Source organism: Contarinia nasturtii, unplaced genomic scaffold, assembly GCF_009176525.2.
Source record: "Contarinia nasturtii isolate CC-2019 unplaced genomic scaffold, AAFC_CNas_1.1 Cnas_scaffold_4672, whole genome shotgun sequence".
Lineage (NCBI taxonomy): Eukaryota > Metazoa > Arthropoda > Insecta > Diptera > Cecidomyiidae > Contarinia > Contarinia nasturtii.
This window is the reverse complement of record NW_022201958.1, coordinates 5,148-32,922: the sequence shown is the minus strand read 5'-3', so window position 1 is coordinate 32,922 and position 27,775 is coordinate 5,148. Positions and strand designations below refer to the sequence as shown.

The window sequence follows — 27,775 nt, the reverse complement described above, 5'->3', positions numbered from 1 at the left end:
ACCAATACCAGTATAAAATACTGTGTATTTGGCCACTGTACTGAACAGTGAATCTGACATTTGTTTTAGATAAAATAATTTTCGAAGCACTTTTCATACAAAAACTACTAAAGATGGGAATTTTTGTATCGCAGCCATATGATATCGTAATCATGTGAAAATTTGCAGAGGTTAATTTTTCACAAAAAGTTAACATTCTGAACGTTTGAAGAAATTTCAATGCATATTAAGGGTACTTCCCATACAAAATTTCGTTTTTGAGCGAAAAATCCAAAATTTTGTTCGGGAGGTACCCCTAATATGTGTTGAAATGTCTTCAAACTCTCGGAATGGTATTTTCGTGTGATAAACACAACCTGTGCAAAGTTTCAGCTCATTACGATATCATACAGGCATGGCTTCCATACAAAAATCCAAATTTTTTGAAATTTTTGTATGAAAAGTGTGTCGAAAATGAATTGTATCGCAAAAACTTACGTCATATTCGGTTTTATCGTACCCAAAAACCCTCCATCACACATTTTTGAGTGTTTAAGAATACATTAAATATCACTTTTGGAAGAAAAATTGAATTTTTCCCATGGATGGCCATGGGCATCACACCAGACATGACACGGCATTCTATCGACCAAAGTCGCTCAAAATCTAATGGTTTCTATTCCTCGGCACCCCCAATCATCCTGTGAAGTCACATTTTGAATTACTTTTCATGTTTGAAAGTTATCGTGTTAACAAATTTTTGCGTACAGCGAACAGCGAACAGCGTACAGGGTACGCACATACATTCGGACATCGAAAAAACGCTAGATTCGTGTTCCCTGGCCCCAAAAACACCCAGAAAACACATTTTTTATGGTTTTTAATTTTTCGACCGATTCCAATACTTTACCTTACACACTAGATGTGTGCGGAAAAGTAATCTATAAGAAAGCATGGAATGCTGTGACTCCTCGCCGGAATTAAAGATGTGATAAAAAATGGGTTTAAAAAAATGGAACAAAAAAAAGTATGCAAATCAGTCCGTACATTTTTAAGCGTGCCATACATGTTGTTTACTTCATAAAGTGGATGCGATTCGTGATATGGAGATAAATAATTGCGTTTCATTAATATTTTATGCAAAATTCTGCAGTTTATTTTTTTTGATAATGAGTCGAACTATGTACTTCCCGGCTGGACTCTGTTCGTTTATTGTACTTTTTACCCGGCCCTCGCAACTATAACTGCGATAAGTTCAGTTCATCTGCGTCTTTTATTTATTCAAGTCGTTTTTCTAATCAATTTATTTTACAACTATTGTCAATATCCAACCTCCATCACAACAAAAAATGAATTCAATCTCTCGTATTGATTCAGTCGGTTTCAACTTTAAAATACGATTATATTGGTGATTGTATCTACTCGGATGCGGAATATATTGGTAAATGTAATTTGACGTTAATATGTGTCAATAGCAATCGTTTTAATAAATTTTTTGAAGCGAACAAATCTTCGGTAAATATACGCTGAGTTGTATGTCACTCATAAACGTCAGTTAAAATCGTACGTAGTCACACAGATAGCTGGCTAACGATTGGCATACACCAGTTGTTGGTGTAAACCAATGCTAAGACAATGCTGGAGGTTGGTGTTGGCACGTTTTCACACCAAATTAACATTAAAACTTTGAATTTATCAAATAATAAGATAAAAACGTTAAACTCCAATATTTTTCCAGTGCAATCAAGACAGTTTGATAAACTTTTCGTTGGGAATAATCAATTGAACGAATTGGATGGTTTTGCAAGCTCAAGCTATTCGAAAATCGTTGGACTTCAATGTACACGATTTGAATGTAGATTTTTGGACGCTGGAAGTGAAATCATCAATTGGAGTAAGTTGAACAACATTTCGAGGAAAATAAAATGCGTTTTTTTATCATGAAAATATGGAACATGCTGACGTCGTACTAGAAGGAATTTCTTCTTCAAATGATGCAGTACAAAGTAAAGAGTGAAAATCCAGAAAGTCAAGAGGAAAGCATCAACTCACAAACTGTCGAAAGTAACAATGGATCTCTTAAACAATTACTTTTAATGACATGGATTAATACTGTGTGTTTGATTATTTTTGAATTTGTATTAATTTGGATGGGTTATCTGGGGCATGGTTTGACGTTTTTTTGGAATTGATGACATAAAAAAATCGGTATATTGGTGACAATAGATTCAGTATTGAAACAATTTATTTGAATTATACTCAATACTTGACACCGACCTAAAAAATTTTTTTTGTAAAATTGACAGTAAAAATTGAGTAAATATTATTAATAAAGATCGAATTAAATGCTAATAAATCAATTGTTTTTCTTAATTTTGTAGAATCTTCGCGCATCCTTTGTAAATTTTTGGGTATTTTGGTAGTTTTTGTCTCATTTTATAGTCTATCAAAGCATAACATGTCAATTTGACGTTTTGAAGATGTTTTCCTTCTAAAAACTCTTATTTTTCAACTAACTTTATGACGACTTTTGAAAAGACTGAGGGTAATTTTCGTCGTTGATTTAAGGTAATGGATCTGAATTTGATCGTTTCACTGAAACTGGATGTGATGAACTGGCACGTGACTTTGGTGTTGGAATCGGATTGCCATATACACCAGGAAAAAGAATGGGATACTCGGGTCGAGGTGCTATTAATGGCTCTTCTACTGATGGTTCTGGCGGGTGCGGTCCTATAGGTGATATAGATGCATTCGGAGCCGATATTGATATTGGAGCTGATGCATCCGGCGATAAAACTTTTTCTTGACTGTTTTGTCCAAGACAAGTCAGCATCAATGGAAGGCAAGGCTTCTTCTTTTTCTTATCTAATTCGTGGCTTTCGACATTTGCCATCAAAAACTGTAAATATAGTATATGAAAATAAATGGAACAAGAATGTGAGTAAAGAGGTAATGTCAAATGCCCTTATAAAGTCCCCAACGCAGTTTCTTACACCCTTTTACTCACACACAAACAAAACAAAATGTCAAAAAACAGCTGATCGAGCGAACCATTCATAACCAACTTCATGCTACTTGTAGATTTGGAATGAAAATAATGTTTGAAATTTCTTTGATATTTTGAAAAAATGAACTAATTATTTTGGACATTTTTAGTATGTTTAGAATAAAATAAATTTTTAAACATTTTTTGTACTAACAATATTTTAATAAACATTCACTTATTATTTAATTTTCACAATTTCTATCAATTCACAAATTATGATTCTTAGCACTAGCATGAAGTTGGTAATATGTCAACCTTAAATCATTCATATAAAAACATATTGTGTTCACGCACACATAAATGTTGGGGACTTTTGACAATTCCACTTTCTCGACATTTTTCGATTCATTTATGACAAAAAATTGTGAGTAAATGAAATGAATGAGCTCAATATATTCAAATATTAAGCTTTGAGATCTACTCCTTTCACACTAGGTTTGTGCGCAAAAGTAAAATATTCACCTCGCAAATGATCAATCCAACCAATGCCAATGTGATCAACTTTCTATAAACCATTATTCTTGATGAAATTGGAGCAAAATTGAAAATAAATTATGAAAATGGTTTTTAGCCAAAAAAAATTTAAGCACTCTAGACGGTTGAATGATTACTGGAATATTTTATCGTTCGGCTTCTCCTTTTATACACGGTAGCAATAATAGATTGAATTCAATGGAAATTTTTTAGCATTCGTCGTTGTTTATCAATATTTTTAACGGAATGTTTTTAATTTGTCAGAATTAGGTAAGTACGTCAATATTTTTGTATTATAATATTCTATTTGCTTGTTTGTTGTTCAGACGGTAAATATTTCATTTCGAAATTGTGACATTTGAAGAAAATGTGAAAAAAAAAAAAACAAATGATAGAGAATGTATTATTCAAATGAATAATAATCTATATTTCATAAGGCCTAAAGAGTTTTTTTAACATTTCGTTTCTCGTAATTTATTAGACCGGAAGAAGCCCAGAATAATGGTGCGAAATCGTGGAAAATTATTGAATACTAATTATTTACATTTCAATGAAACAAATAATATTTTTTGCCCTTGCACGCACCTCTCCCATGGAGCCAAATAAAAAAAAAAACAATGTTTGTTGTCGGAATACATGGATTCATCATAGTCATGGATAAAATTTCTACTTATTTATAGACGTCATTGCAAAAAATTCCGAATAAATTAGTATAAACTGAGTACGAAAAATAATAATCGATAAGAAATTCTTTGTTTATATTTTGGAATTATTCAGCTTGTGAGTTAGAAGACTTTTTTGCAATTTCTCACTGTGACGCAATGTTTTGATATAACATTTTGATGACTCTTACATTTAGATCGACGCAATAAAACCCATACTAAAGAGCTAGATGGTGTCGACACGAGTGGTTATTTGCGAGAATCAAAAATCATGCCCCCATAACCTCTTGAGGATGGTCATAGAAACACGACTATGACAACGGTTTTGAAAAAAAAAAAAAAAAAATTCACACCGCGCCAGACCGATTTACATGTTTTTTTCAAATTTTCATGAAATTTGACCATTTTTAAAATTTACAAAAAAATTCTTTCTCCGCTGTAAAAATATGTACTGGGGGGTTTTTTGGCACGAGGAATCCGAATATGACGTTAGTTTTGTGATACAAATAATATTCGATGCACTTTTCATACAAAAGTCACCAAAAATATGGGAAGAACTCTTTATTCGCATTAAAATTTCTTTAAATTTGATGAGATTATTTATTTTGGCAAGATACTGGTGGCGAATTTGTGAATCTCATTTTCTCAGTCGAATCGGCAGTCATCTGAGTGCACTACAGCCGGTGAACCATGCCCAAAGCGCAACAGTCAGCTGGCAAGGGCGTCTTTATTTTGGGATGCGCATGGAATTTTGTTCATCGACTACCTTGAAAAAGGCAAGATCATTAATAGCGAATATTATATAGCGTTATTGGTGCGTTTGAAGGAAGAAATAGCTAAAAAACGGCATCAAATGGAGAAGAAAAAAATTCTCTTTCACCAAGACAATGCACCGTGTCATAAATCGATCGCAACAATGGCAAAATTGCACGAATTGCACATTGAATTGCTGCTTCATTCACCAGATCTAGCACCGAGAGACTAATCGTTCTATAAAAAAGGTATCGAAATGTTAGAGAAGCGCTCTTGAAGGAGACTATGTTGATGAATAAAGTCGAATTTTGCAAAAAACTGTGTTCTTCTTAGTTAGAACGGGGACTTATTGAGTAATGTGTTATTTCAGATGATAAAACCATATTTTCAAAAACACACACTTATTGTTGCTTCAACACGCGTAATAAACTTGCTTTATCGCAAGGTTCACTCAATATAATTGTCCGTTATGCGATAAAATATACAATTGAAAAGTAAAGTACCACATGCGTAGTCAGTTTTTTTTTTGTCAAATTTTTTATAGAATTTGTTTTCATTGATATTACGTACAAACCGAATTGTAATGATAATGATTTGCTGTATGCCATTTATATTTCAAACGATTTTGTACTGACTTTGAAAATCAAAAATTATTGAAAGATTGCGATTAGTCCTGATTAGTAACAGTCTAGTAATACTAACTCAGTATTAATTTTAATTTTGAAAGAAGTAGTTCAGTAGCACTTACTCTCTTTTTTGCATTTAAGCAAATTTAAAATGATCGCATTATATTTGATAATTGTTGCACTTAGCGTTTTTTATTTGTGGCTAAAGCGTGTGTACAATTATTGGGAACGACTGGGATTTCCATCGATAAAACCGACGATTCCGTTGGGTAATTTATCGGATTCGTTCCTCGGTCGAAAATCGATCGGCAAAGAATTGTATGACCTTCATCGCAGTTCAAATAAACCTGTTGAAGGTGTTTATTTTCTTTTTAAGCCGGCCCTATTGTTCCGCGATGCAAAACTTATCAAAAATATTTTAACCACCGATTTTGCGAGTTTCTATGATCGTGGCTTTTATCACAATCCAAAAGACGAAGTGGCCGGAAATATGTCCATGAAATCGGGACAAGATTGGAAAAATTTACGCGCAAAACTAACACCAGCATTCACATCAGGCAAACTCAAAGCAATGATGCCAACAATCATTCAAATTGCACAAAATCTCAACCGAAAACTCTCACCATCTGCTCAGAACAATGCCATCGTTGACATCAAAGACCTCACGATCAGGTATGCATACATTTTTCTATCTTTAAACGAAATCGGGAAGAAACAAAGTCACCTTGTCTTGTGTGTTTCAAGTGAAAATGTGCTAAAAAAATGTAAATTTACCCATTTTTGGACCTTTTTTGGATTTTTTTGGTATTATAATAATTTGTCAAGCGCAAAAACGACGTAACATCTCCTAGGAGTTCTAGGCTAGAACATCTCCCAACTAAACCTTATTATCGATTTTTTCCAATTGTGAATCATCAAATTAAATCATTGCTATGATCATATCCTTTTTACTTTCCTCATCAGATTTGCAATGGATGTTATTGGAACGGTCGGCTTTGGCATAGATGTAAACACTATTGATGAACCAAATCATTCATTCCGGAAAATCGAGGAGCAAATATCCAGTGGAGAGTTCATTAACCGAATTCGTTTGATCGGTGCTTTTTTCTGTCCAAAGTAATAAGCAATAGTCTTACTTGGTTTGTCTTACTTGGTTTGAATTTATTCAGTTGTTTTCTGTGTTCTCTTGAATAGACTTCTCGAAATTCTTGGCATGTCATCGCAGTCAGGAAAGTTTAAGAGTTATATGCTTGATCTGGTTAAAAATACAATGGAATATCGCGAGACAAATAATGTCATACGAAAAGATTTTATTCATTTGTTGATGCAATTGAGAAATACTGGTAAAGTGGACGAAGACAACGACACTGCATTTGAATCGATTTCCAAAAACGAATCGTTGTTCAAATCTATGTCAATTGAACAATGTGCTGCAGAAGTGGCTTTGTTTTATTTAGCTGGCTTTGATACTACATCATCAACCGTCGCATACACTCTATTCGAATTGTCGCGAAAGCCAAAATTATTGAAAAAACTCTACGATGAAATCGATAACGTTCTGGCCGAACATAATAATGAAATCACATTTGATGGCATCAAAGATATGACATTTTTAGACATGTGCGTCAAAGGTAATTCGTTAAAAAGCACTCTAAGTGTGAAAATTGATTAAATAAATAAGGTTGTATGTTCTAGAATCGGTTCGCAAGTATCCAACATTACCGTTTTTGAATCGAATATGCACCAAAGACTATCGAATTGAGAGCGTGGGTTTAACTGTGCCAAAAGGAACAGCGATAGCAATTTCAATACTTGGGTTGATGAGAGATCCAGAATACTTTCCTGATCCCCAGAACTTCATGCCTGATCGTTTTTCCGCCGATAAACCAATGTTCAATCCAGATGCATTTATTCCATTCGGAGAAGGGCCAAGAGCATGCATTGGTATTCATTTTTTATTAAATATTCCTAGTGGTCCATGTGAAATTATTTTATTTGTTTCTTTTAAATAGGTGTACGTATGGGCAAAGTTGTAGCTAAAACAGCTCTTATATCAATACTAAAAAATTATCATTTCGAATGCGTGGACGATCGTGAATTAGTTATAGCCAATAATGGTATTACAATGGTCATGGATGGAAAAATTAATTTGAAAATATCCAATAGAATGCCGTAGATGTAATATACAAAGTCCACAAACTAATAGTTTTTGATCGCTATAAATATTGAATAACCAACATAAGCCAATTAAAATAACAAAAAATCAATAAAAGTGTCATTTTGAAAAGTTTGAAGAAATTTTAATGCATATTTCGGGTAATTACCATACAACATTTTCGCTTTTGAACAAAAAAATCCAAAATTTTGTTCAGGAGGAAATTTTTGAAATTTTTGTATGGAAGCCATGCCTGTATGATATCGTAATGAGCTGAAACTTTGCACAGCTTATATTTTTCACACAAAAATAACATTCCCAGGTTTTGAAGAGATTTCAATGCATAATAGGGGTACCTCTCGAACAAAATTTTGGTTTTTTTGCTCAAAAACGAAAATTTTGTATGGAAAGTACCCTTAATATGTATTGACATTTCTTCAAACTTTCAGAGTGTTAGCTTTTTGTGAAAAACATAACATCTGCAAATTTTCACATGATTACGATATCATACAGGCATTGAAAAGTCTATCAAAAATTATTGGTATCGCAAAACTTATACCAGATTCAGTTTTCTCAGTGCGGAAAAGTTCATCTTATGGATGTAAGACATTTTATTTTACGAGATTTAATCGGGTAAAATATAGTTATAAGAAGTCGTTGGCTGTCCCATCGGCATAAACGTTGGCCATTCGTCAAATTTGTAAAGTATAACTTAAAATTTATTTTGTATGCGAAAATTTCAACACAAAGCATTCGATTGATCTGATAAAATTATGTGTAAAAAATGCTATGCTTTTCTAATGAAAAGAAATATAAATAGGTCATTTTATATTGATTTCACATGAAATAATATTATTACAGAGAAAATTTCACTCTAGAGTTAGCACTTCGTGCCTTCCCCCTAAACATGTGAACAAAAGAGAAAAAATCATTTTTTATTGAATTCTCTTATCTTTTAAACTGATACAAAGACATTATAATTTCACATAATATTTAAGTGTCTTCACGTGTCAAGTATAGCTAAGCGAGAAACACGGGTTATCAATATTTGATACAATAAAGGCTTAAGTTGATAATAAATGTTACACAATCAAGTGATTTATCACTGATAAATTATCAGTAACGAACTGGTTCAATTATAAAAGCAGTTTTAACAACAAATCAGTAACAAATTTATTTAATGACCGATAAGACCACAAGAAAAATTAATTTATTTTCATCAGATTTCAATTTAGGAAATACATAAATGTTAAACTATCTATAGAAAATAGATTGAAACATTCGTGTTCAGTGAATGAATAATTAGTTAAAACTTATTGAAAATGAAGCTTTTGATATCATTGCTGTTAATTATTGAGGTATTGACTGACAGTGGCTTCAATGTACCAAATTCTATCAAAGAAAATGTTGTACAAATAGAAGGTGTTAGCTATCGTTTGAATACAGATGTTCTACCTAGTGATTATGTGATTAACCTAACACCATACTTCGACAATGTCGAAGGCAAAGAACCATTCACCTTCGACGGAAATGTGACAATTACATTGAACGCGACCAAGTCTGATGTCAAAACAATCACTCTTCACATCGAAGATCTTGATATTTTGAACGTATCTATAAATGTCAAATCAAACGTTTTCACCCAGCTTTCATCGAATAAAACTGTGCAAATTGTTGATAAAGTGTATGAAGAAAAAACCAATAAACTAAGCCTTAAACTATCCGAGTCACTTGATATTTCTGTAAAATATGAACTTCATTTCATATATACGGGCAAATTGAGAAGTGACATGCTCGGTTTCTATCGCAGTTCATACAAAGAAAATGGTGAAACAAAGTAAGTGATTTCGAAGACGAATGTGTATGTTGAAAATGAATATTTCAATGTTTTAAATCAGATGGTTGGCTTCAACTCAAATGTCAGGGATACACGCTCGTAAAGTTTTCCCCGGCTTTGATGAACCACGTTTCAAAGCAACATTTAACATCATTATGAATCGACCACGCCATTTTCAGCCAACGCTCAGTAATACTCGTATTAAATCATCCACTGAATTTGGGTAATTCATTTAATTTTCATCCAGATATAAAATAATTCATATTTGGTTTTCATTGGTTTCGATTGTTCTACAGAACAAAGAGAACTATCGAAATTTTCGAAGTATCCCCAAAAATGTCAACGTACTTAGTTGCTTTCACTGTATCAGAGTTTAAATGTCGTGAAAATGACGATCACACATTTGCTGTTTGCTCTCGTCCAAATGCATTCGAACAAACGGAGTACAGTTTCGATGTTGGACAAAAACTTTTGGCAAAATATGATGAGAAATTCGCTTACAAATATAATACTCACATGAACAAAATGACTATGGTTGCTTTGCCGGATTTCGCTGCTGGTGCTATGGAGAATTGGGGTATTATTCCATTTTATTTATTCACTTTGTTCACTTTTCAATGGGTCAAGCTTATTCGATTCAGGTTTACTATCTTATCGTGAAACTGCACTGCTTTACGATGTCAATGTTTCATCTGCAATAGCTCAACAAAGAGTAGCAGCAGTTGTTTCACATGAACAAGCTCATATGTGGTTCGGAAATCTGGTAACTTGTGATTGGTGGTCACACATATGGCTGAACGAAGGTTTTGCCACATATTTCCAATATTTTGGCACAGTTTTGGTAAGATTATTATATTTTTCTAACTAAAAAGAAATAAAGTCAAAATTATTTTTAAAGGTCGAGGATAGTTGGGATTTAGAGCAACAATTTATTGTTGACAAACTTCAAGTTGTTTTTGTTGATGATTCATTGGAAAACACGAAAGCACTTTATCATGATGTAAATATACCAGATGAAATTTCTGGATTGATTTCGTACAATAAAGGTGGCTCGGTAATTCGGATGTTTGAACATGCTTTTGGACGTGATGAGTTTACTAGTGGGCTCAGACATTATCTTAGGAAAAAGTAAGTTACTTAAATGCATTTTATTCAATCTTTCGAGATTAAAGAAAAATATGTGGTCAGTCTGTGCATTAGCGTCGAAAATATAGAAAAATGTGTTTTTTTGTTGATAGCTTATACTTTGTTTGAGTTAGGCATGGTACACAGATGGCGAAAACGATTTTAAAGTTTGAATATGTATCAAACAATTAAATAACTTAATGGCCGTTTTTTTTTCACTTTAAAATAGTGCTTTAGATACATCTGTGCCCGAAAAACTGTATGCAGCCTTCAAAGACATAATTGTTGATTTTGAAAATATTGAAGATTTTATGAAGAGCTGGGTTGTGAATGCTGGTTATCCGGTTGTGAATGTGAAGATTTCCTTTGATCAAGGCATTACAAAGATGACATTGACACAAAAGAGATTTTTACAGAATAATCCAGAACATGGAGATAAGACACTTTGGTCTATTCCAATCACCTTTGCAACGAATAAATATAACACAAATTTCACAAATACAAGACCGACGACACTCTTCAACGAAGAAAAACTACAGATTCAATTAACAGATCCAATCGAATGGATTGTACTTAATGTACAACAAACGGGTGAATAAATCAAAGAAATATTGTTTGTTTATTTGCTTGCTATCCAATCTATCAAATCAATTGAAAAAAAGGAGCTCTCATTTTATTCCAAATAACAGTTGAAAACTCAAAAACGCAACATGAAAGGTATTGCGTAAAGCTAGTGCCCGTTATTGTTACGTTTCTGGACGTTTCATTTTTTTAGCCTTCAAATTTCAAAGTTCGTTCCTGTATTTTCACATTTATTTCTATGGGCACAATTATGAGTTATTTCTATCGTCATACCATGCGAAAAATAATTATACCTACCTTTCTTATGCAGGTTACTACCGTGTGAATTATGATGACGCCACATGGGCTGCGCTGGACAGGCAATTGTATGGATCAATAAACAAAATTCATGTGCATAATCGTGCACAGGTGATACAGAGTTTTTTTCCTTCGCAATTTTTCAAAATTATTTAAAATCGTTCATACAGAGAAAAACGGTCGTGTTCCCAAAAATGACAAAAGTTTTCTTTATGTGACCTAATTTAACATTAAGAAATGTTCATTGAGAATGTAAAGTTGAATCATTTCTTTTATCTTTAGATCGTTGACGATGCATTAAATTTGGCTCGCGCCCGTCAACTAAGCTATTTTCAAGCCTTACATACAATCGAATACCTTCAAAATGAAATCGATTACATTCCATGGTTGGCGGCATTCAATAACTTTGAATTCGTTTTGGCTCGTTTCAAAATAGAGGAAGCTGCAATATTTAAAGTATGTTTTGATCGAAATACACCTTAAAATGCAATGGTGCACATAATAAACAATGATGTTTGGTTTTAGAAATTTATTTTAGGTCTTTTGAATAACGTTTATTCACATCTTGGATTTCACCCAAAAGACAATGATACTCGTTTGGATATTTACAATCGAAATCTTATTTTGAAATACGCATGTAAATTTGGTCACAAACAGTGTGTTGCTGATTCACGCACTGAATTCGATAAATTTTTGATGGAAAATCACAAGTAAGTTAAAATGAATTAACAATATTCCAAATTAAAATGTAAATTTATGATTTTTATATAGGATCCCCGTAAATTTAGTGCCGGTTGTCTATTGTTCAGTCATTAGCGAAGGATCGAACAAAGAATGGGATTATTTTTGGGAAAAATTCAAATCTGAGAATGTGGCGGCTGAACAAGTTTCAATTTTGAGCGCATTGGGCTGCACAAAACAAGCAAAAGTTTTATTGGTAAGAAAACATTTTTCAGTATTGTTCAGCAAATTCACGATATTGTATTATTTTGAATTTATTAATTCAATTTACTTTTATTTTTAGCAATACTTGGACAACATTTTATCCGACGATATTCGGTTGCAAGATAAACATGCAGCATTCGTATCAACATTAACACAGCCGGAAAATCTCGATTTAGTACTCGATTTCATAGTAAAAAATCCAGAAAATATCAATAAAACGTAAGAATAATCATTCAATTAGAAATTCATTTCATTGATTGATATTTTTTTCTGTTCTTTAATAGTTTTGAATCGAAGAATGAGGTGCCACAAATGTTATCGTTAGTGGCCGCAAGATCAACTACTAATGAACAAATCAACGAAATTGAACATTTTGTAGATGAACATAAATTAAATGACGAAAATCTTAAAACAGCCCTTTTAAATGCAAAATTAAACTTAAAGTGGGCTGAAGAACATATTCCAATTATAAAAAAGTATTTGAAAATGAAAATAAACCCATAGAGAAATCAGAAGTAACTACGTTCTTTTCTTATCTTAATGTATGTCCTTATTTGGCCGAATCTGATTTGTTGGCTTGTAGACGATCCTCAATTTCTTGTACTATTTCCATCACTGTTGGTTGGTTTATTGAAAGAAACTGATGGCACATTCTGTGTGAATAATAATTGTTGGTAAAAATGAAAATTAAATGGTAAATTTTTGCCAATAAATTCATGTATTCTTGATTTCCAATACTCCATGAAATTTATTTACAGACATTTTTTTAAACAAAAAAATCGACCATTAATTAACATTTGTATTCAACATTGAAGTGTACTTAATATGCATTTGATTAAAAAATAATTAGTTTTTAATTCACGAATTTAGCATTTTTACAAAATTTACAGTTTTTTTTCTTTTTGAATTCAAAATAACAAAGGATCGAGTACTATCTGTCAAAATATTTCCCCCTATGCCAAGCGAAATTAATTCGATATACGGCGCTGATGTAAATGTCACTCTGTCATTTCACAATAATACTTTTTTGGCTTGACAATATATAAGCTCTTCATTTAAAATGCATACACATTCATAATTATTGAATCGTTGAAAAAAAAACATGTCATAAAATATTTTTCTAACATTTTTCATTAAAAAATTTATTAAAAATTTTTTTTTATAAAAAAATTAATTTGTTTATAAATTACAATAATTTCAACAAAACATGTTTCATCGATTAAATAAGAATCCAATGTAAATAGTAATGACAATGCGAAACCTACCGTAAAAATGTTACAATTCCAAATAAGTTTCCTTTTCTATTTTAACGGTAGGTGTCGCATTGGTATTACTTTTTACATTAGATTCTTGTTCAATCTATGAAAAAAAAATTGAAATTATTGTTATTTTTAAACAAATAAATTTAAAATATAGAGAATTTTTATGATAAACGTAAGAAGAATATTTTATGATATGTTTCTTTTTTTTACTCGACCGTTCAAAAATTATGCATGTTGAATGAATTAAGAGCTTATATATTGTCAAGCCAAAAAATGTATCATTGTGGAATGACATAGAGTGACATTTAAATCAGCGCTGCATATCGGATTTATTTCGCTTAGCAAAGGGGGAAACGTCGTACTCGCTCCTTTGTATGATACTCTAGCCATGACTTCAAAAACCAGCGGGAAGTATTTTGGGACCATGTCTCTTCATTGTTTTTATTAACGACATTGTCGAAATCGTGTCAAATGCACTTGTTTTATTATTTGCAGATGATTTGAAATTAATCCGAACCATACAATCGCCTATAGATGCAATCATATTTCAGAATGCCATTAATCAATTGAGCGAATGGTGTACTGAAAATAGTCTGCATTTGAACTTGAAGAAATGTTTCGTTATGACATACTCAAAATGCGGAAACATAGTCAATTATGATTATACGATCAACAACGGCCAACATACATTTGAAAGGATCAACTTACACAAGGATCTGGGAGTTATATTTGACACGAAGCTGAAATTTGTCAATCACATCGACGCAATTACAGCCAGTGCACATGGGGCAATGGGTTTCATCAAACGAACATTAAAGAATAAGTTTACAATTGAATCTGCTAAAATATTATATTGTGCACTAGTCAGATCAAAATTAGAGTATGCGAGTATTGTATGGCAACCATATCACCGTATCCATTCCAATAGAATAGAATCAATTCAGAAAGATTTTTTGATATGGACATTGAGATTTATTTACCAAAGAGATGAAAATTTTGTGCTACCACCGTATCAATTTAGATGTGATGTTTTAAATATTCAACCGCTTTGGAGACGGCGTATAAATGCCTCTGTATATTTAATTTATGACCTCCTTTTGGGTAAAATAGTGTCGAGTTCACTTAGAAATAAAATTGTATATACAAGACTGCAATATGACGAAAACCAAAGAAATTTAAGAAGTACAGAACTGATTAGAGTTAGGGCATTTTCATCGGATTATGCACATAATCAGCCGTTTTACGTGGCTTGTAGAAACTTTAACTTGATAAGAGAAACATTTTTAGAATCGGCATCAAGACACATCTTTAGAAACAATATTGTCAAATTAGAAAATGTGATATTCGATCTGTGAAAAATTTAACTTTTAACTTTTATGTGTTATTTAGAATATAGAAATTAAAACAGTGAACACAATCGATATCTGCTACTCCGAAGTCGAAAAGGCTGGTAGCTGGATATACGATCGGGTGGTGTTTCATTGTGAATGATATTGTACAAATTTTGTGATTAATTCAGTCTGTGATCAGACGGTGAATAAATAAATAAATAAATAAATAAATAAATGATATAAGCTACGTCCGTGGGAGAAATATCAGAGACCATATTTGTCTTTTTTGATTCACATTGAAAATACAAATAATAAAAAGATAACAAAAAGTACACCAAGAATACCAAACACAATCCATGTAAATGAACATATAGGTTCGGGTTTTGGTTTGCAATTAATCTTTGTGAATTTGGTGTCATCATTCATGCGATCAATCGGGTATTTAGATGTCAAATTAATACATTTAAACTCTTGATTTTTAACTGTATTTGAATAAGTCGACCACATTAGTCCATTCACTTCTTCTACTGGATTATGTTCAATTGACATAAACTCGATGTTCCCCATCAAATCCGAAAACATGTTACCGTTGAATTTCGAAATGTTGTTGTGTGCCAAATCCAATCTCACCAAATTGATTTGAATGAAAAATGCGTACGGTTCGATGCTGGTCAGTTTATTGTGTGATAAATCCAAAGACTTCAAATCAAAAAGTTTCCTAAATAGTTCGTTATTAAGATTTGATATATTATTATTTGATAGATTCAAAAATCTTAAATGGACGCTATTGTTGAATGCTCCATTTTCAATCGTTTCGATTTGATTGTAAGAAACATCCAAAGAGTGTAACAGCATGCACCGTTGCTGCACAAATGTTGAATTAATTATTATAAGCTCGTTGTGCGATATATTCACAGACTCCAACTTCTCTCCAAAAATTCCGTATTTCACGCTTTTAATTTTGTTAAATGACAAATCAATGGTCTTTATATCACAGTCATTGGTCGATGATCTATCGAATTTCGGTATTTCGGTGATATTATTTTGCGATACGTCCAAATTGATCAAAGTATAAGGTAATTTACCCAACATTTTGATAATTTTATTGTTGGCCAAATTTAGAATATGCAACCCAGTCTTAAAATCCGATGAGTTGATTTCAGTAATTTTGTTGCCGGAAAAATCGATTTCAATGGTTATGCGAAAGTTGCAGCTTCGAAGAAATTTTGTTGGCAATTCAGTGAATTGATTTTGAGCTGCCACAAAATGAACAGAAGAATTATGGCCGGATTTACATTCTATGTCTAGTGACTCTATTCCCAGACCCGATATATTAAAGTTGTCGATATTGTAATCATTAAAGATATTTTTCGGGATTTGTGGCCGTTCACAATTTTCAAGAATCACTTTGGTAATCCAATCGCTACTGTCTTTATCATCCGTACATTTGATGTCATTGTTGTCTGAAGAAGAGCTCTCTGAACAATTGAAAGTTAACTTTTGATCTGAATGGTAACAATCGGTAATACTTGGATATTTTTTACAATAAACCTGGCACCGATGGCCAAAATGAATAAAATCACATTTTGTTTCATTTCGTCGATAGATCAACGACATAGAGAACAAACAAAAGATGACTGAATTAACTCCTGAACTGTGACATATTTTAATGTTGTTATCGCGTCTCACAATTTATTTTAAAGAAAAAAATATAGTTTTTTGATGTTTCAATAAGAAGCTAAGAAGTTTCATGTACGTGGCCAGAAATTAGTAAGATAAGAGAAGTGGAAAAAAAGATGAACTTTCAAGTAGACGAAAAAATATTTAACAAACAAAATTGAAATACTATAGTATACATACAACTTGAATATGTTTTTCTATCAGAGTAATCATTATTTTGTTTTTTGTCACGGGTATTTTAAGCTGTAGCATGCATGCACAAATGGTTCTGTGATAATCAAATTCATTTATTGCTAGGAGGTAGACACATGGAATATTACTTGAGATATTCACCGAAATTGAAAGTATTCTTGATATTCTTGGTATTCTCAGTTTTAGACGAAATATCAATGCATTCAGCAACGTCTCACAATGTGCATAAATGAATATTATCTTCCAAATATTAAAAAAACTTTTTCAACGCTATTAAGTGTAGTATTTCAATTGGTTTAATAAATGCAAAAACAATTTTGATAAAAATAACAGAAAGAAAACAGAAAAAATTAAAATAAATTTCGAAATGGTGAATGTTAAAACGAAATGGAAAAAACTTGAAATCTTTATTACCGATATCAATTTGACATTTGGTAATCACAGTATTCACATTTTTGTACAAGTAATCTTTAAATAAGTAAGTAATTGTCGTATTTGAAAATAGATAGGTATTATGACAATTCATTGGTATTCATTCATTCTCTATTGTGTCTACCCCCTAGATTTTTGTCACAAAAAACTGTTCTGAGCGAATTGAGTATCGAAATTTATGAGTGAACTGACATTTATAATAAATTATTTTTAATTTAGAATTTTGTTTAAAACCCTACCCAAATGCTGGTGGACATTGAATACATATTCACAAAAATTAGTCTGACAATGAGAATGAAATGTTTTTATAATAAGAAAATGTTCAAATTATGTTTTATTATTCCAAATTACAGTTCGGGGAATACCGTCCGATGGATTTGTCTGCTTAGATGAATCCACGCGATTGACTTATCAACGTGGAACACCAAATTTCCACAAAAACTAAGTAAAAAGGTAGCAACGTTCAACAAATTGAAAGGTATCAATGTTTAACTGATCGGATAAGCTAAAATCATTTGATAAATCAATCACGTGAATTCTAAGCGGATAGATTCATCAGACGGTATTTCAAATATATTTTAAACAACTTGTTGAGATTTTCCTTTCTTATCTTAATGTATGTGTTTATTTAGCCAAATCTGGTTTGTTTGCTTGTAGACGATCCTCAATTTCTTGTACTATTTCCATAACTTGTGTTGGTTTATTCGAAGACATTAATGGGCTCGATGCGACTGATTTCAACGATCCTCTGCGATATGGAACTGGTCTTGGTGGCTTACTTGCTCTTATTTGACTCTCAATTTCGCTTATTCTTTCTTTTACCAAAGATGTCGGGTCCGAAGAAGCAAATTTTTCCGATTTTGAAGACTCTGGAATTCGGGCTGATGCTGATCTTTTCAATAAAGGTGATTGTGTATAGACTCTTTCCGAATTTCTCTTGTCAACTTGGTTTAAACTCGCTATTAATGAACTTGAACTTGCTGTCCTTTGCCTACTGGGTGTTAGTGATGGTGTCGCAGGTGCAGATGATGGAAACGTTTTCAACGATTCTAACCGTTCAGTGTTTCAGGCTCCAATACGTCGGACCGTTTGCCACATCTGAACATTGGGAAAAATGAACGTTTTTTCCCTTTTTTGTCACCTTCCTTCTCAGACATTTCACCACCACTCACATTTGCAACGAAGTACTGTTGGGAAACGAACAATAGTTTTTAGACCAAATTTTTTAGAGAATAATTCCAATAATTTTCAAATGTACCTCACATGTCACAAACGTAACTATTATTAAAGTGAATAATTTTCGATTGAACATTTTTTCTCTTGTTGAAAAGAGTTGGATTTATAATGATTTTTAATGATTTTCTCAAGTTGTTTCGACCAATTTCCTCAATGATTCTGGTTGAAGTTTGTGAAAAAAATGCAAACTTTTCTTCTTATCATCAATTTTTAACGATTAAAACACATTTCATGTGAATGATGTAAGATAAATTTCAAAATAATTTGCTAAACACCATTGGAATTTATTATTACGCAGAATATAAATTATAATTTTTTTGGATGTGACGCTTGAAGATGATTGAAGAAATGTAAGCACTAAACAGATTGCACGTGTGTTCTTGTTTCTGAACTGGAATTTGGTAGTAAACAAAATTGATGTTTAATTTGAATCGAAGTCAGGTTTGTTTTGAATTTAATTATCGAAGTCTTATGCCTCCAAATTTTTTTACCAAAGACACTTTTGACTATTTCAAGTGAAAATGTTCAACAACATGCGTAAATTGTGAATTCGAAAAACGTGTTATTTATATTGGGCGAACAAAATGTGCTTGTTTTACATTGTTGATGACATCGTCAACATTTGAAAATAATGAATTCAAAAGATGGATTTGATAGGAAAATATTACTTTAATAAAAAATACCAAAAAATGAAGTTCGAAATACGTTTATTTCAATAATAATTTAAAATGATCGAATTATGACTTTACTTGATTAGATTAATTTTCAAGTTTCGAAACCTTAAAGGATTTTACCATCGCTATTTGGAACTCGTGGCACATCAAAGTGGCCAGTTGGTTTTGGTCTACCCAATTTCATCTTCATGGATGGCGGATCCTTTGGCATCGGGACTAATAATGGGTTTTCATTATTTTTCATGCGATTTTCAACTTCGTTTACCATTTGCGATACTACAGATGAAGGATCGCGGAAGCGGCTTGAACCAATTTTCTGCGAATTTGGAGCATTTAAGATCGATGAACTCGAGGCACGCATTGATGCTGATTTCTGCATTGACGGTAATTTTCGTGGTGCTGCAGATGGAGCTGGGGAGGGCACGAATGGTGGTAAGGGTACGGGTACCGAAGTTGAAGCTTTTTCTACTGCTAATTGTGATTGTCTGAAAACCTGATCATAAGCAGGAGATGGTGATGGGGCCACGATTGGTTTCTCAATCGCTGGTTTTGTCGGTGGTGGTCCAACCACCGATTCGATTATCAGTGGCTTCGATGGGCGTGGTGACGGTGCTGATTCCAATCTATTGGAATTTTGACCCATCATCGATGGAAAAGACGATCGTGATGGAGTAGATGCCAATGAGGATTGTGACTGTGATCGTGATAGAATTATTGGTTCCGATACCTTGTCCTTTTTACCACACCCGAATCCAATATTTGCCGAAAAGTAGTAACCTTTCTTACCCTTTCCATCGCCCTTCTTTTTATCACCAGCGTTGACATTTCCAACGAAAACCTATCGAAAATCATAATTTTCAAAATGAACATCGAATTTATTTTTGATCAAAATAATAAATAGTTTAAAGTAAATGACTTGAACGGACGGTTTTTACCTCACAAATGACGAAGCCAACCAAAATTAATGCGAACAATTTTCGTTCAAACATGTTTCTTTATCAAATTGAAAACAAAAAGAAAACGTAATTTATAAGCAGACTTTACTACACTTGTGATAAATAAATACTTACTGACAAATATTGGCGATTAACATCATTTTATATACATTTTTATAACGAGAATAATGAAAACTTTTCCATTTCGAAATTATGCGAAAAAATATCTTTGAAATTTATGTCAAAAGGTAAATAACAATTTTTTTTGGATTGAATGACGTCTGTTCTTGCCACTCAATTGATGAACAAACTGAATACAACGTAGAAGTGTTTTGTATAATTTAAAACGAAACAACAAAGTTGAAACCTATGGATAGTCGTTTTAATGCTTTCGTCACTTTATTTGAAATGTTACAAAAAATTCTCAGATAAATTAATTACTCGTTCTTCAACTTCTCTGTTCATTTCCATTTTTTCTGTTCTTCAACATCGTTGGTTCGTTGGTTCGTTGGCTTCTTTCTTCATTGCAGTCCTATCATAGCTCTAAAAATTAAGATATCATTAATGTTAATTAGGAATTCTTCGATGATAAGACACTTAGACGGAATATGAAACGATCATACCTCTTTTGCTATGAGCATAAGAGCCGTTGCTGTTGAGCCACCGGTTTGATCTAGTAAGCGCTTAAAATATCCGTCTGGTTTCTGAATCAATTCAAATGGATGATCGAATTCGACGCACTCGCCTGCATCGACCACTAGCACCTTGTCACTATCCATAATCGTATGCAATCGATGCGCAATCGTAATCACAGTGCAGTCGACAAACGTTTTTCGAATGGTCTCTTGGATCAGTTTATCCGTCTCCGAATCGACGTTTGCGGTGGCTTCATCTAAAATCAGAATTTTATTCTTGCGCAGAATGGCACGGGCCAAACACAGTAATTGACGTTGACCGGCGCTGAAATTCGATCCACCATCCAATACTTTAGTATAAATTCCACCAGGTAATGCAGATACTACCGAATTCATTTCGACTTGCTCCAGTGAATCCCACAGTTCATTATCGCTTCGCTCATCGAATGGATCCAAATTGAATCTTAGGCTGCCGGAGAATAGAACTGCTTCTTGCGGAATGATAGAGATCTTCTTGCGCAGATCATGAAGACCAATCACTCCAATATCTACGCCGTCAATCAAAATCTGTCCCTCGTTTTGTGCCAATCGAAACAGAGATTGGATTAACGAACTTTTCCCGGCACCCGTTCTACCCACCACGCCGATTTTTTGCTGAAAATTGTCAGTCATCACATATACTCGGTTTAGGAAGAGAAAATTAAATAGACTTTACCTTTGCATCGATTTGGAACGTTAAGTTGCGAAGTACTCGAGTACTTTTTTCAGCATATCGTAAGCTCAGCGATTTGAATTGGATATTTCCATGAGATGGCCAATCTTTTGGAGGAGAATTTTTCTCGTCTGAATCAAGTGGGGGCTCCGGTGGCAATTCAGCATATTCAATAATTCGCTCGACGGAAATCATTTGATTTTCTAGCTCTGCACTTTGTCGCATGCCCCACTGAGAAAGTAGAATAAGATTTATACTGCTTAAAATTGCTAGACCTACTTTGCCACTCTCCATTGCTGAAATTTGGGGAAAAATGTCAATTACATTTGTTCAATGAAAATATAAAAGCGTCTCCAAAAAACCTTACGCAGAAGTAGAAAGCTGAAAGTAACGAGGGTTATATATAAAAGGCACACCATATCCAACCAGAAAGCAAACCACCTCGATGCGCATATGAAGAGATAAAAGCTTGATGAGTTATGATCTTGAAACTCATGGAACTCTTTCTCCAGAATTTTACCGGCATCAAATGCATGAATTGTTGGTAGTCCCTGAAGTGTGGCATTCATGTGCGAAAATATCGGACTACGACCTGCATTGAAATTGATTTAAAGAGTTTATTTCAATCAAAATATCATAATTTTCGAAAAAAGCTTACTCAAAGCTTCAATTCGCTTAAAACTTCGTCCGGTTTTGACGAATAACACACGCATTAAATAGAATAGAATGGTCATTATTATAGCTGGAATGAGTAACCATGGATTAACAATCGCTGTGATCACCACTATGGCCACATATTGTAAAATAAACTGAAATGAAATGATCGTGTAACGAATCAGAAAAAGAAAATTATATTTTCCTTCAAAAAATTTAGAATTTAGCTCACGTCTAAGACATCGACTATGGTATTTGGCAGCAGAGAGTCAACACTATTTATATCGCTTGCGAAGCGATTAAGTATTCGCCCGCTCGGATTATTATTGAAGAAAATCATTTTGGCTCGTGAAATGCCATGGAAAATCATGTCATGCAAATTAATCGATATACGCAAGCACATTTGGAAAAATGAAAATGAGCGACCCGTGTAGCAAATGGCACACATCAACATGATTCCACTGTAAATATAAATATACATCTCGCGATCCTCTGACACGTTTGAAACTTGGTTCTTCACTCTTTCCTCCCAATTGGCCCTGCAATCGATGAGAAATCGTTTTAAGATGAAAAGAATCCTTTTGTTTAAAGTTAAGAAAGGTAAATGATTAAAAACCATTCAGATAAAAAGTAGTCAGCACCACTCCAGGCCAATTGGGCGACAATGAACAAAACGAAAACGATGAACACAAAACAGGAACTATGGGCACTTTGGACAAATGTTTTATAAATACTGAAAGTAATTGATCCACTCTTTTGGAGCTCTTTGCGTTCGTTTTGGTTATGTTCAACTTCTTCACTGCAGAATGACGCCGTCGATGATCGCTTGCGGGTCTGAAAATTGGATTTAATTTACAAATTTCGATAATTGAAAGATGTTTGGAATTTACCCCATTCTGAAATATATCTTTTTCATTCTCATTGTCTTTTTCTTCTTCTCCTTCTCCTTCTTCTTGAGCAAATGTCAGCGATATCTTACTGAGGTTTTCCAATGTTTGGAATGATCCCTCCACCTCCACTTTGCCGTTGTTCATCAGAATCACATGCCTCTCGTTCTTCAAATACTGCAATTGATGTGTGACGAGCACACAGATTTTGTCGCTCAGAAACTCTTTTATACATCTTTCAAAGATGTGCTTGCCGACGTGTGCATCGACAGCTGATAATGGATCGTCAAGCAAATAGATATCAGATTGTTTATAGATAGCTCGAGCCAAATTCACACGAGCCTTTTGTCCGCCACTCAGCGATGACCCCTGCTCACCCACTATGGTTGCGTCTCCTTGCGGAAGCATCTTGAAGTCTCGCTCCAGAGCACACACTTCGACCACCCGATTGTAGCGTTGCTCGTCAAAATCTTCGACGAATATGATGTTATTACGAACGCTTCCGTCGAACAACCATGGGCCTTGAGATGCATAACTGATTGATCCATTGATGATAATCGAACCCACGTCCAATTCCAATTCGCCCAAAATTATATTCAACAACGTTGATTTACCGGATCCAACTTTCCCGACAACCGCACACAGTCCGGGATTGATTTCGACGTTCACATCGAATATGCCATTCCGTTGTTGACTTTCATTTTGCTCCCATACTGCGGTGACGTTCTCAAGTCGAATACACTTTTCGGAGCTGTTTATGTTTTGAACACGTTTGCTGGCAGCAGAGATCATATGCTTCTTCTCGGTGTAAGCAATCCAAGGCTGTTTGATAATGATGGGGAAAATGTAAGATATGGTGTCAATGATACCAAACTGATATTATTTTTAAGAAATACCATCCTTTAAACTTCTACATTCTAAATTTTCTACATTCTAAATCAAATCCGTTCACTGACCCAAAAGTTACAGAGATTGAAAGAGAGCAATCATCGATGCCTCAAAATACATCTTAATTCCCAAATTCATTGCTTTATTTGGGAGGAGAGCAATTATATTGAACTATTCTTCCAGTCAAGGCACAGATAGAGGTCCCACCAAGCCACACCAGAAATAACAAAATGATTCGTTTTTTCAAAAAAGGGGACATTTGATCTTTAGGGGGGCAACTGACCTCCCTCCCCTCCCCTGTGGACGCCCCAGAGTATTACTATCCTTTTTACGGTGTTCCGAGGAAGTTTTTATGACCATTTAGAATGTAGAGGTTAGTAGTATGACACTTCTTAAAAATAATAGATATCATTTTGGTACCAATGACACCATATCTTACATTTTCCCCGTCATTATCAAACACTGTTGTATTTTCCATTCCAATCTCTTGGTTTATCGATAAGTCAACATGTTTACCGTTTTTTTCTTCGAACATCGTGTTGTTATTGTTTTCATTCTTTAATTCTTCCACTTTTTTGTTCAATTTTTCCGCGCCTTTCGTTTCCGGCCTCAGAAGAAACTCTTGAAGTCGCTTTATTGATATGTTTGCTTCAGCACTGAAATTTCCGAAAATTTTACAAAATTTTATGGTTTTAGTATAAAATACACTGCCAAAGTACTATGAGTAATACTTGATAAATCGATGCATAAACGAGTGGAATTCAAAAAAAAATTATATAAAATTATATGCGACCCAGTCCCTGACGATTTCGAAAGGGCATCTAAATAGCTACACTAGGGGCTTTTATGTATTCGTTCATACAAATTTATACACAATATTCACGTCCAATTCATCATATACACGATTAAAATTTCTCGCCTATACTAGTGAATTAAGCGTATTTTATACTGTAGTGTACACACCTAGGGGAAAATATCGAATAAAATAAGTTACGAATATGCTGCGTATAAGAATATAAGCCGTATATACCGAAGAATATTTGCAAATAATATTTGCAAATAACTCCGTATTTATGTGGTTTATACGCATATATGCAGCGTATATGCGGCATACTTGCGATGTCTTCATTCATTTATAGTATATTCGGTAAAAAAATACTTGAGTATAAACCGTATAAACGTATAGATAATTCCCCCTAGGTACACACACAGAAAATCGAAGAAGATCCGCACGAAAGAGAATGAAAAAAATGATAATACAATGAAATGATATACATCAATATGACTTACGTTTGCGTGATTGCAATTGGAAAGATGTAAACCAGTGATTGATTCAAAAAGTTGAAGTAAGATGAAACCATGAACACTTTTCGGGTGGTGATTTCATTTTCGAAGTAAACATATGAAATCAAACTGAGAAATATCGACACTTTTGGTATCATTTTGAATGAGTTGATTGTCGCCCGAATATATGAAATTGAACGAATGGCTTTCACTTCCTTTCTGAAATTTAATTAAAAGATTGGAATATGTTGGAGAGCTGTTTGAGAATTTTTACCTACTTTCTAATTTGATCGACCATTTTCGCGAACGATTTCTCCCACGAATACATTTTAATCACTTGGATCCCTTGCAAAATTTCGTTCATAATTTTAACACGAATATCCGTTCGTTTTGTGTTTTTCATTCGCAACTGACCCGATTTCTTGCCAATCCAAGCTATTAATGCATAAGGTATTATTATTCACAAGGAAGTCATAAGATTATTAAATTGTATATTCTTACCTTGCAGTGGAACGAAAAGAGCTAAAAATGCCATGCCAATGATGGCATAGTGGCCGATTTCTATATAAATTGCCACGAAAAATGCGAATGCTTGCATTGGTCCTCTCCAAAGCTCGACCAAATATCTAAGTCCATTATTGAATTTCGTCAAATCATTCGATAATAAATTGATAATTTTTCCATTTTGACCATCTTCAGTCGATGACTTCAAGAGACGCAAAGATTTTAGATAAATTAATCCACTACACGCTGCACGTACTTTGCAAGCGGTTTTAAATATAAATAAAAAAAACGGGTGATATGTTGCTGTAATGTAAGCCGTTGTGATGACAATACCAGATGCGTACCAATATGCATCATTCAATGAGACATTGCCACTCTTAGAAAAGTATTCAACGAAACCACCCAAACAAATCGGCTGGATGACTCTATAAAAAGTGATTGCAATTGGACAATTCAAGCGGCATTGAAATGAGTGAGAATGCTTAATATTTACTTCGCAAGTGTTTCTCCCAAACAGTATAGCACTCCAAGTGTAAACACCTTGAAACCGTGCACTTTTAACATCACCCGCACAATGCTTGGATTCCTTTTTTGCAGCTCTAATTCCCATAGTTTTGCAAATGTCTCAGTATTTCGATCGCTTCGCAAGCTATTTGTCACCTCATAGATGTCTTCTGATTCAATTGTTCGCCTCATTCCAATTGAAAACATTGGCTTTAGCCACCTGAAAAATCACCGACATGATTTAAAATATTTTTGCGCAATTGTCCTAGATGCTGCTATTGTTATAGCATACGGGCAGTTAGCTCGAACTAACGTCTGTTTTTAAATGGGAAAAGTCACTTACCAAAAGGTTAGTTTTGACAGAATTGAAGCCTTTGAAATAGGATTTGGTTGTCGCAATATCTTTTTTCGGTGACGATTCATTTTATATACTTGTTATTCTTAACGGATGGATTTTGAGTAAAAAACACGTTTCTAATTTACGCTTTAAATTTTTCAAGTAAAGACGGAAGTATTTTTACACAGTTTTAATGGAACAATAAAGAACACACTGGCATTGTCATTAGCTAAACGCAATTTTTTCTTCATACTCCAAACGAAATAAAATGAAAAGATTAATTGTGTAATTGTTTTAATCATCCGAAATAAAACAAGATCTACCGTCAATTCAAACAGGCTATCATCAACGTTTTTTATATATTCCATACATGTGCACGCCTTCAATCGTCAAATAGCCAATGTTTATGAGACAATAATAATAGGAATAAAAAGTATATTAGACTTTCAGTTTCATTTGTATCTAATCGTTTTATTCGTGTTGTCGAAATGACATTAAAATTACAAAGCAAAAATGATGTAAGTAATCTTAGAATTTCCTTCCAAATGATAGTTTGCCCAAATGTATTGTAATCACTCTCTTAGCAACGCCGTTGTCTCATTGCTGCATTGCAGTCTTATCATAGCTCTAAAAAACATTCCAGGAAACGTAGGTTCGGTAACATTTTCATGTGTATTTTACTATCTTACATACAAAATAATAACTTTACAAAACTAGATGGTGATTCGTTTAGAATTTGTATGCAGATTTTGTCGTTTAGTTTTAAAAAATCGTTTAGCAAATATTCTGAATAAAATTACATTCAGAATATTGCTTGATGTATCATGTAGCTATCATCATAAAACCTATTTTTTCGGATTCCTGAGTCCAATCAACAAATAATATATTTTTCTATTTGGAAAATTCGTCCAGGAAAAATATTTTCCTTGCAAATGAAGTTTTTCCTAAGAGTTTGTATGGGAATCTGAAAACAACTTGATTTGTACCTTCTAACTCGAGTTTAAATTGTACGATTTTGCTCAGCTTGTAGCTCTTCAGATGCCCTTTCGAAAAAACATACTCAGAACACCCGATCGACCTTGTTTCAAGTGGCTCTAGTACAACAAACTACCGAATTTGTGTGTGTTTTCAAAAATTTTTTGAC

At 33.4% G+C, this 27,775-nt stretch overlaps 6 protein-coding genes across 7 annotated transcripts; 2 read left to right on the top strand and 4 right to left on the bottom strand.

Annotated features, from left to right (window-relative positions):
* Nucleotides 1–2,192: 2,192 nt before the first annotated feature.
* Nucleotides 2,193–3,622, bottom strand: LOC116351096. Its single transcript, XM_031783153.1, has 2 exons — nt 3,491–3,622; nt 2,193–2,881 (listed from the first exon to the last, which is right to left on the bottom strand). The coding sequence occupies exons 1-2, from the start codon at nt 3,542–3,544 to the stop codon at nt 2,543–2,545; spliced, it is 393 nt and encodes a 130-aa protein (XP_031639013.1). The 5' UTR covers nt 3,545–3,622; the 3' UTR covers nt 2,193–2,542.
* Nucleotides 3,623–5,647: 2,025 nt separating this feature from the next.
* LOC116351098 (probable cytochrome P450 6d4) lies at nt 5,648–7,824 on the top strand. The gene is made up of 5 exons (XM_031783155.1): nt 5,648–6,215; nt 6,507–6,659; nt 6,738–7,174; nt 7,239–7,487; nt 7,556–7,824. Exons 1-5 carry the CDS (start codon nt 5,695–5,697, stop codon nt 7,717–7,719), a joined length of 1,524 nt encoding a protein of 507 aa, XP_031639015.1. The 5' UTR covers nt 5,648–5,694; the 3' UTR covers nt 7,720–7,824.
* Nucleotides 7,825–8,938: 1,114 nt separating this feature from the next.
* Nucleotides 8,939–13,003, top strand: LOC116351097 (membrane alanyl aminopeptidase-like). Its single transcript, XM_031783154.1, has 12 exons — nt 8,939–9,535; nt 9,597–9,758; nt 9,832–10,112; nt 10,177–10,376; nt 10,434–10,663; nt 10,890–11,251; nt 11,553–11,650; nt 11,822–11,995; nt 12,065–12,249; nt 12,311–12,476; nt 12,564–12,703; nt 12,769–13,003. The coding sequence occupies exons 1-12, from the start codon at nt 9,021–9,023 to the stop codon at nt 12,986–12,988; spliced, it is 2,733 nt and encodes a 910-aa protein (XP_031639014.1). The 5' UTR covers nt 8,939–9,020; the 3' UTR covers nt 12,989–13,003.
* A 2,330-nt stretch (nt 13,004–15,333) lies between these two features.
* Nucleotides 15,334–16,695, bottom strand: LOC116351099 (slit homolog 3 protein-like). Its single transcript, XM_031783156.1, has one exon. It carries the CDS (start codon nt 16,692–16,694, stop codon nt 15,369–15,371), a length of 1,326 nt encoding a protein of 441 aa, XP_031639016.1. The 5' UTR covers nt 16,695; the 3' UTR covers nt 15,334–15,368.
* Nucleotides 16,696–19,307: 2,612 nt separating this feature from the next.
* On the bottom strand, nt 19,308–20,362 carry LOC116351094 (helix-loop-helix protein 11-like). 2 transcript variants are annotated; one of them, XM_031783151.1, is made up of 3 exons: nt 20,227–20,362; nt 19,904–20,129; nt 19,308–19,849 (listed from the first exon to the last, which is right to left on the bottom strand). In XM_031783151.1, the coding sequence occupies exons 1-3, from the start codon at nt 20,278–20,280 to the stop codon at nt 19,398–19,400; spliced, it is 732 nt and encodes a 243-aa protein (XP_031639011.1). In that variant the 5' UTR covers nt 20,281–20,362; the 3' UTR covers nt 19,308–19,397. The 2 variants fall into 2 exon arrangements, with proteins under 2 accessions (XP_031639011.1, XP_031639009.1); XM_031783149.1 differs by having other exon boundaries at nt 19,308–20,129.
* Nucleotides 20,363–20,602: 240 nt separating this feature from the next.
* Nucleotides 20,603–26,833, bottom strand: LOC116351102 (multidrug resistance-associated protein 4-like). The gene is made up of 14 exons (XM_031783158.1): nt 26,638–26,833; nt 26,284–26,514; nt 25,788–26,215; nt 25,565–25,721; nt 25,293–25,505; nt 24,442–24,658; nt 23,118–23,936; nt 22,844–23,061; nt 22,460–22,766; nt 22,232–22,382; nt 21,941–22,165; nt 21,577–21,869; nt 20,850–21,515; nt 20,603–20,769 (listed from the first exon to the last, which is right to left on the bottom strand). The coding sequence occupies exons 1-14, from the start codon at nt 26,715–26,717 to the stop codon at nt 20,710–20,712; spliced, it is 4,065 nt and encodes a 1,354-aa protein (XP_031639018.1). The 5' UTR covers nt 26,718–26,833; the 3' UTR covers nt 20,603–20,709.
* Nucleotides 26,834–27,775: the final 942 nt, after the last annotated feature.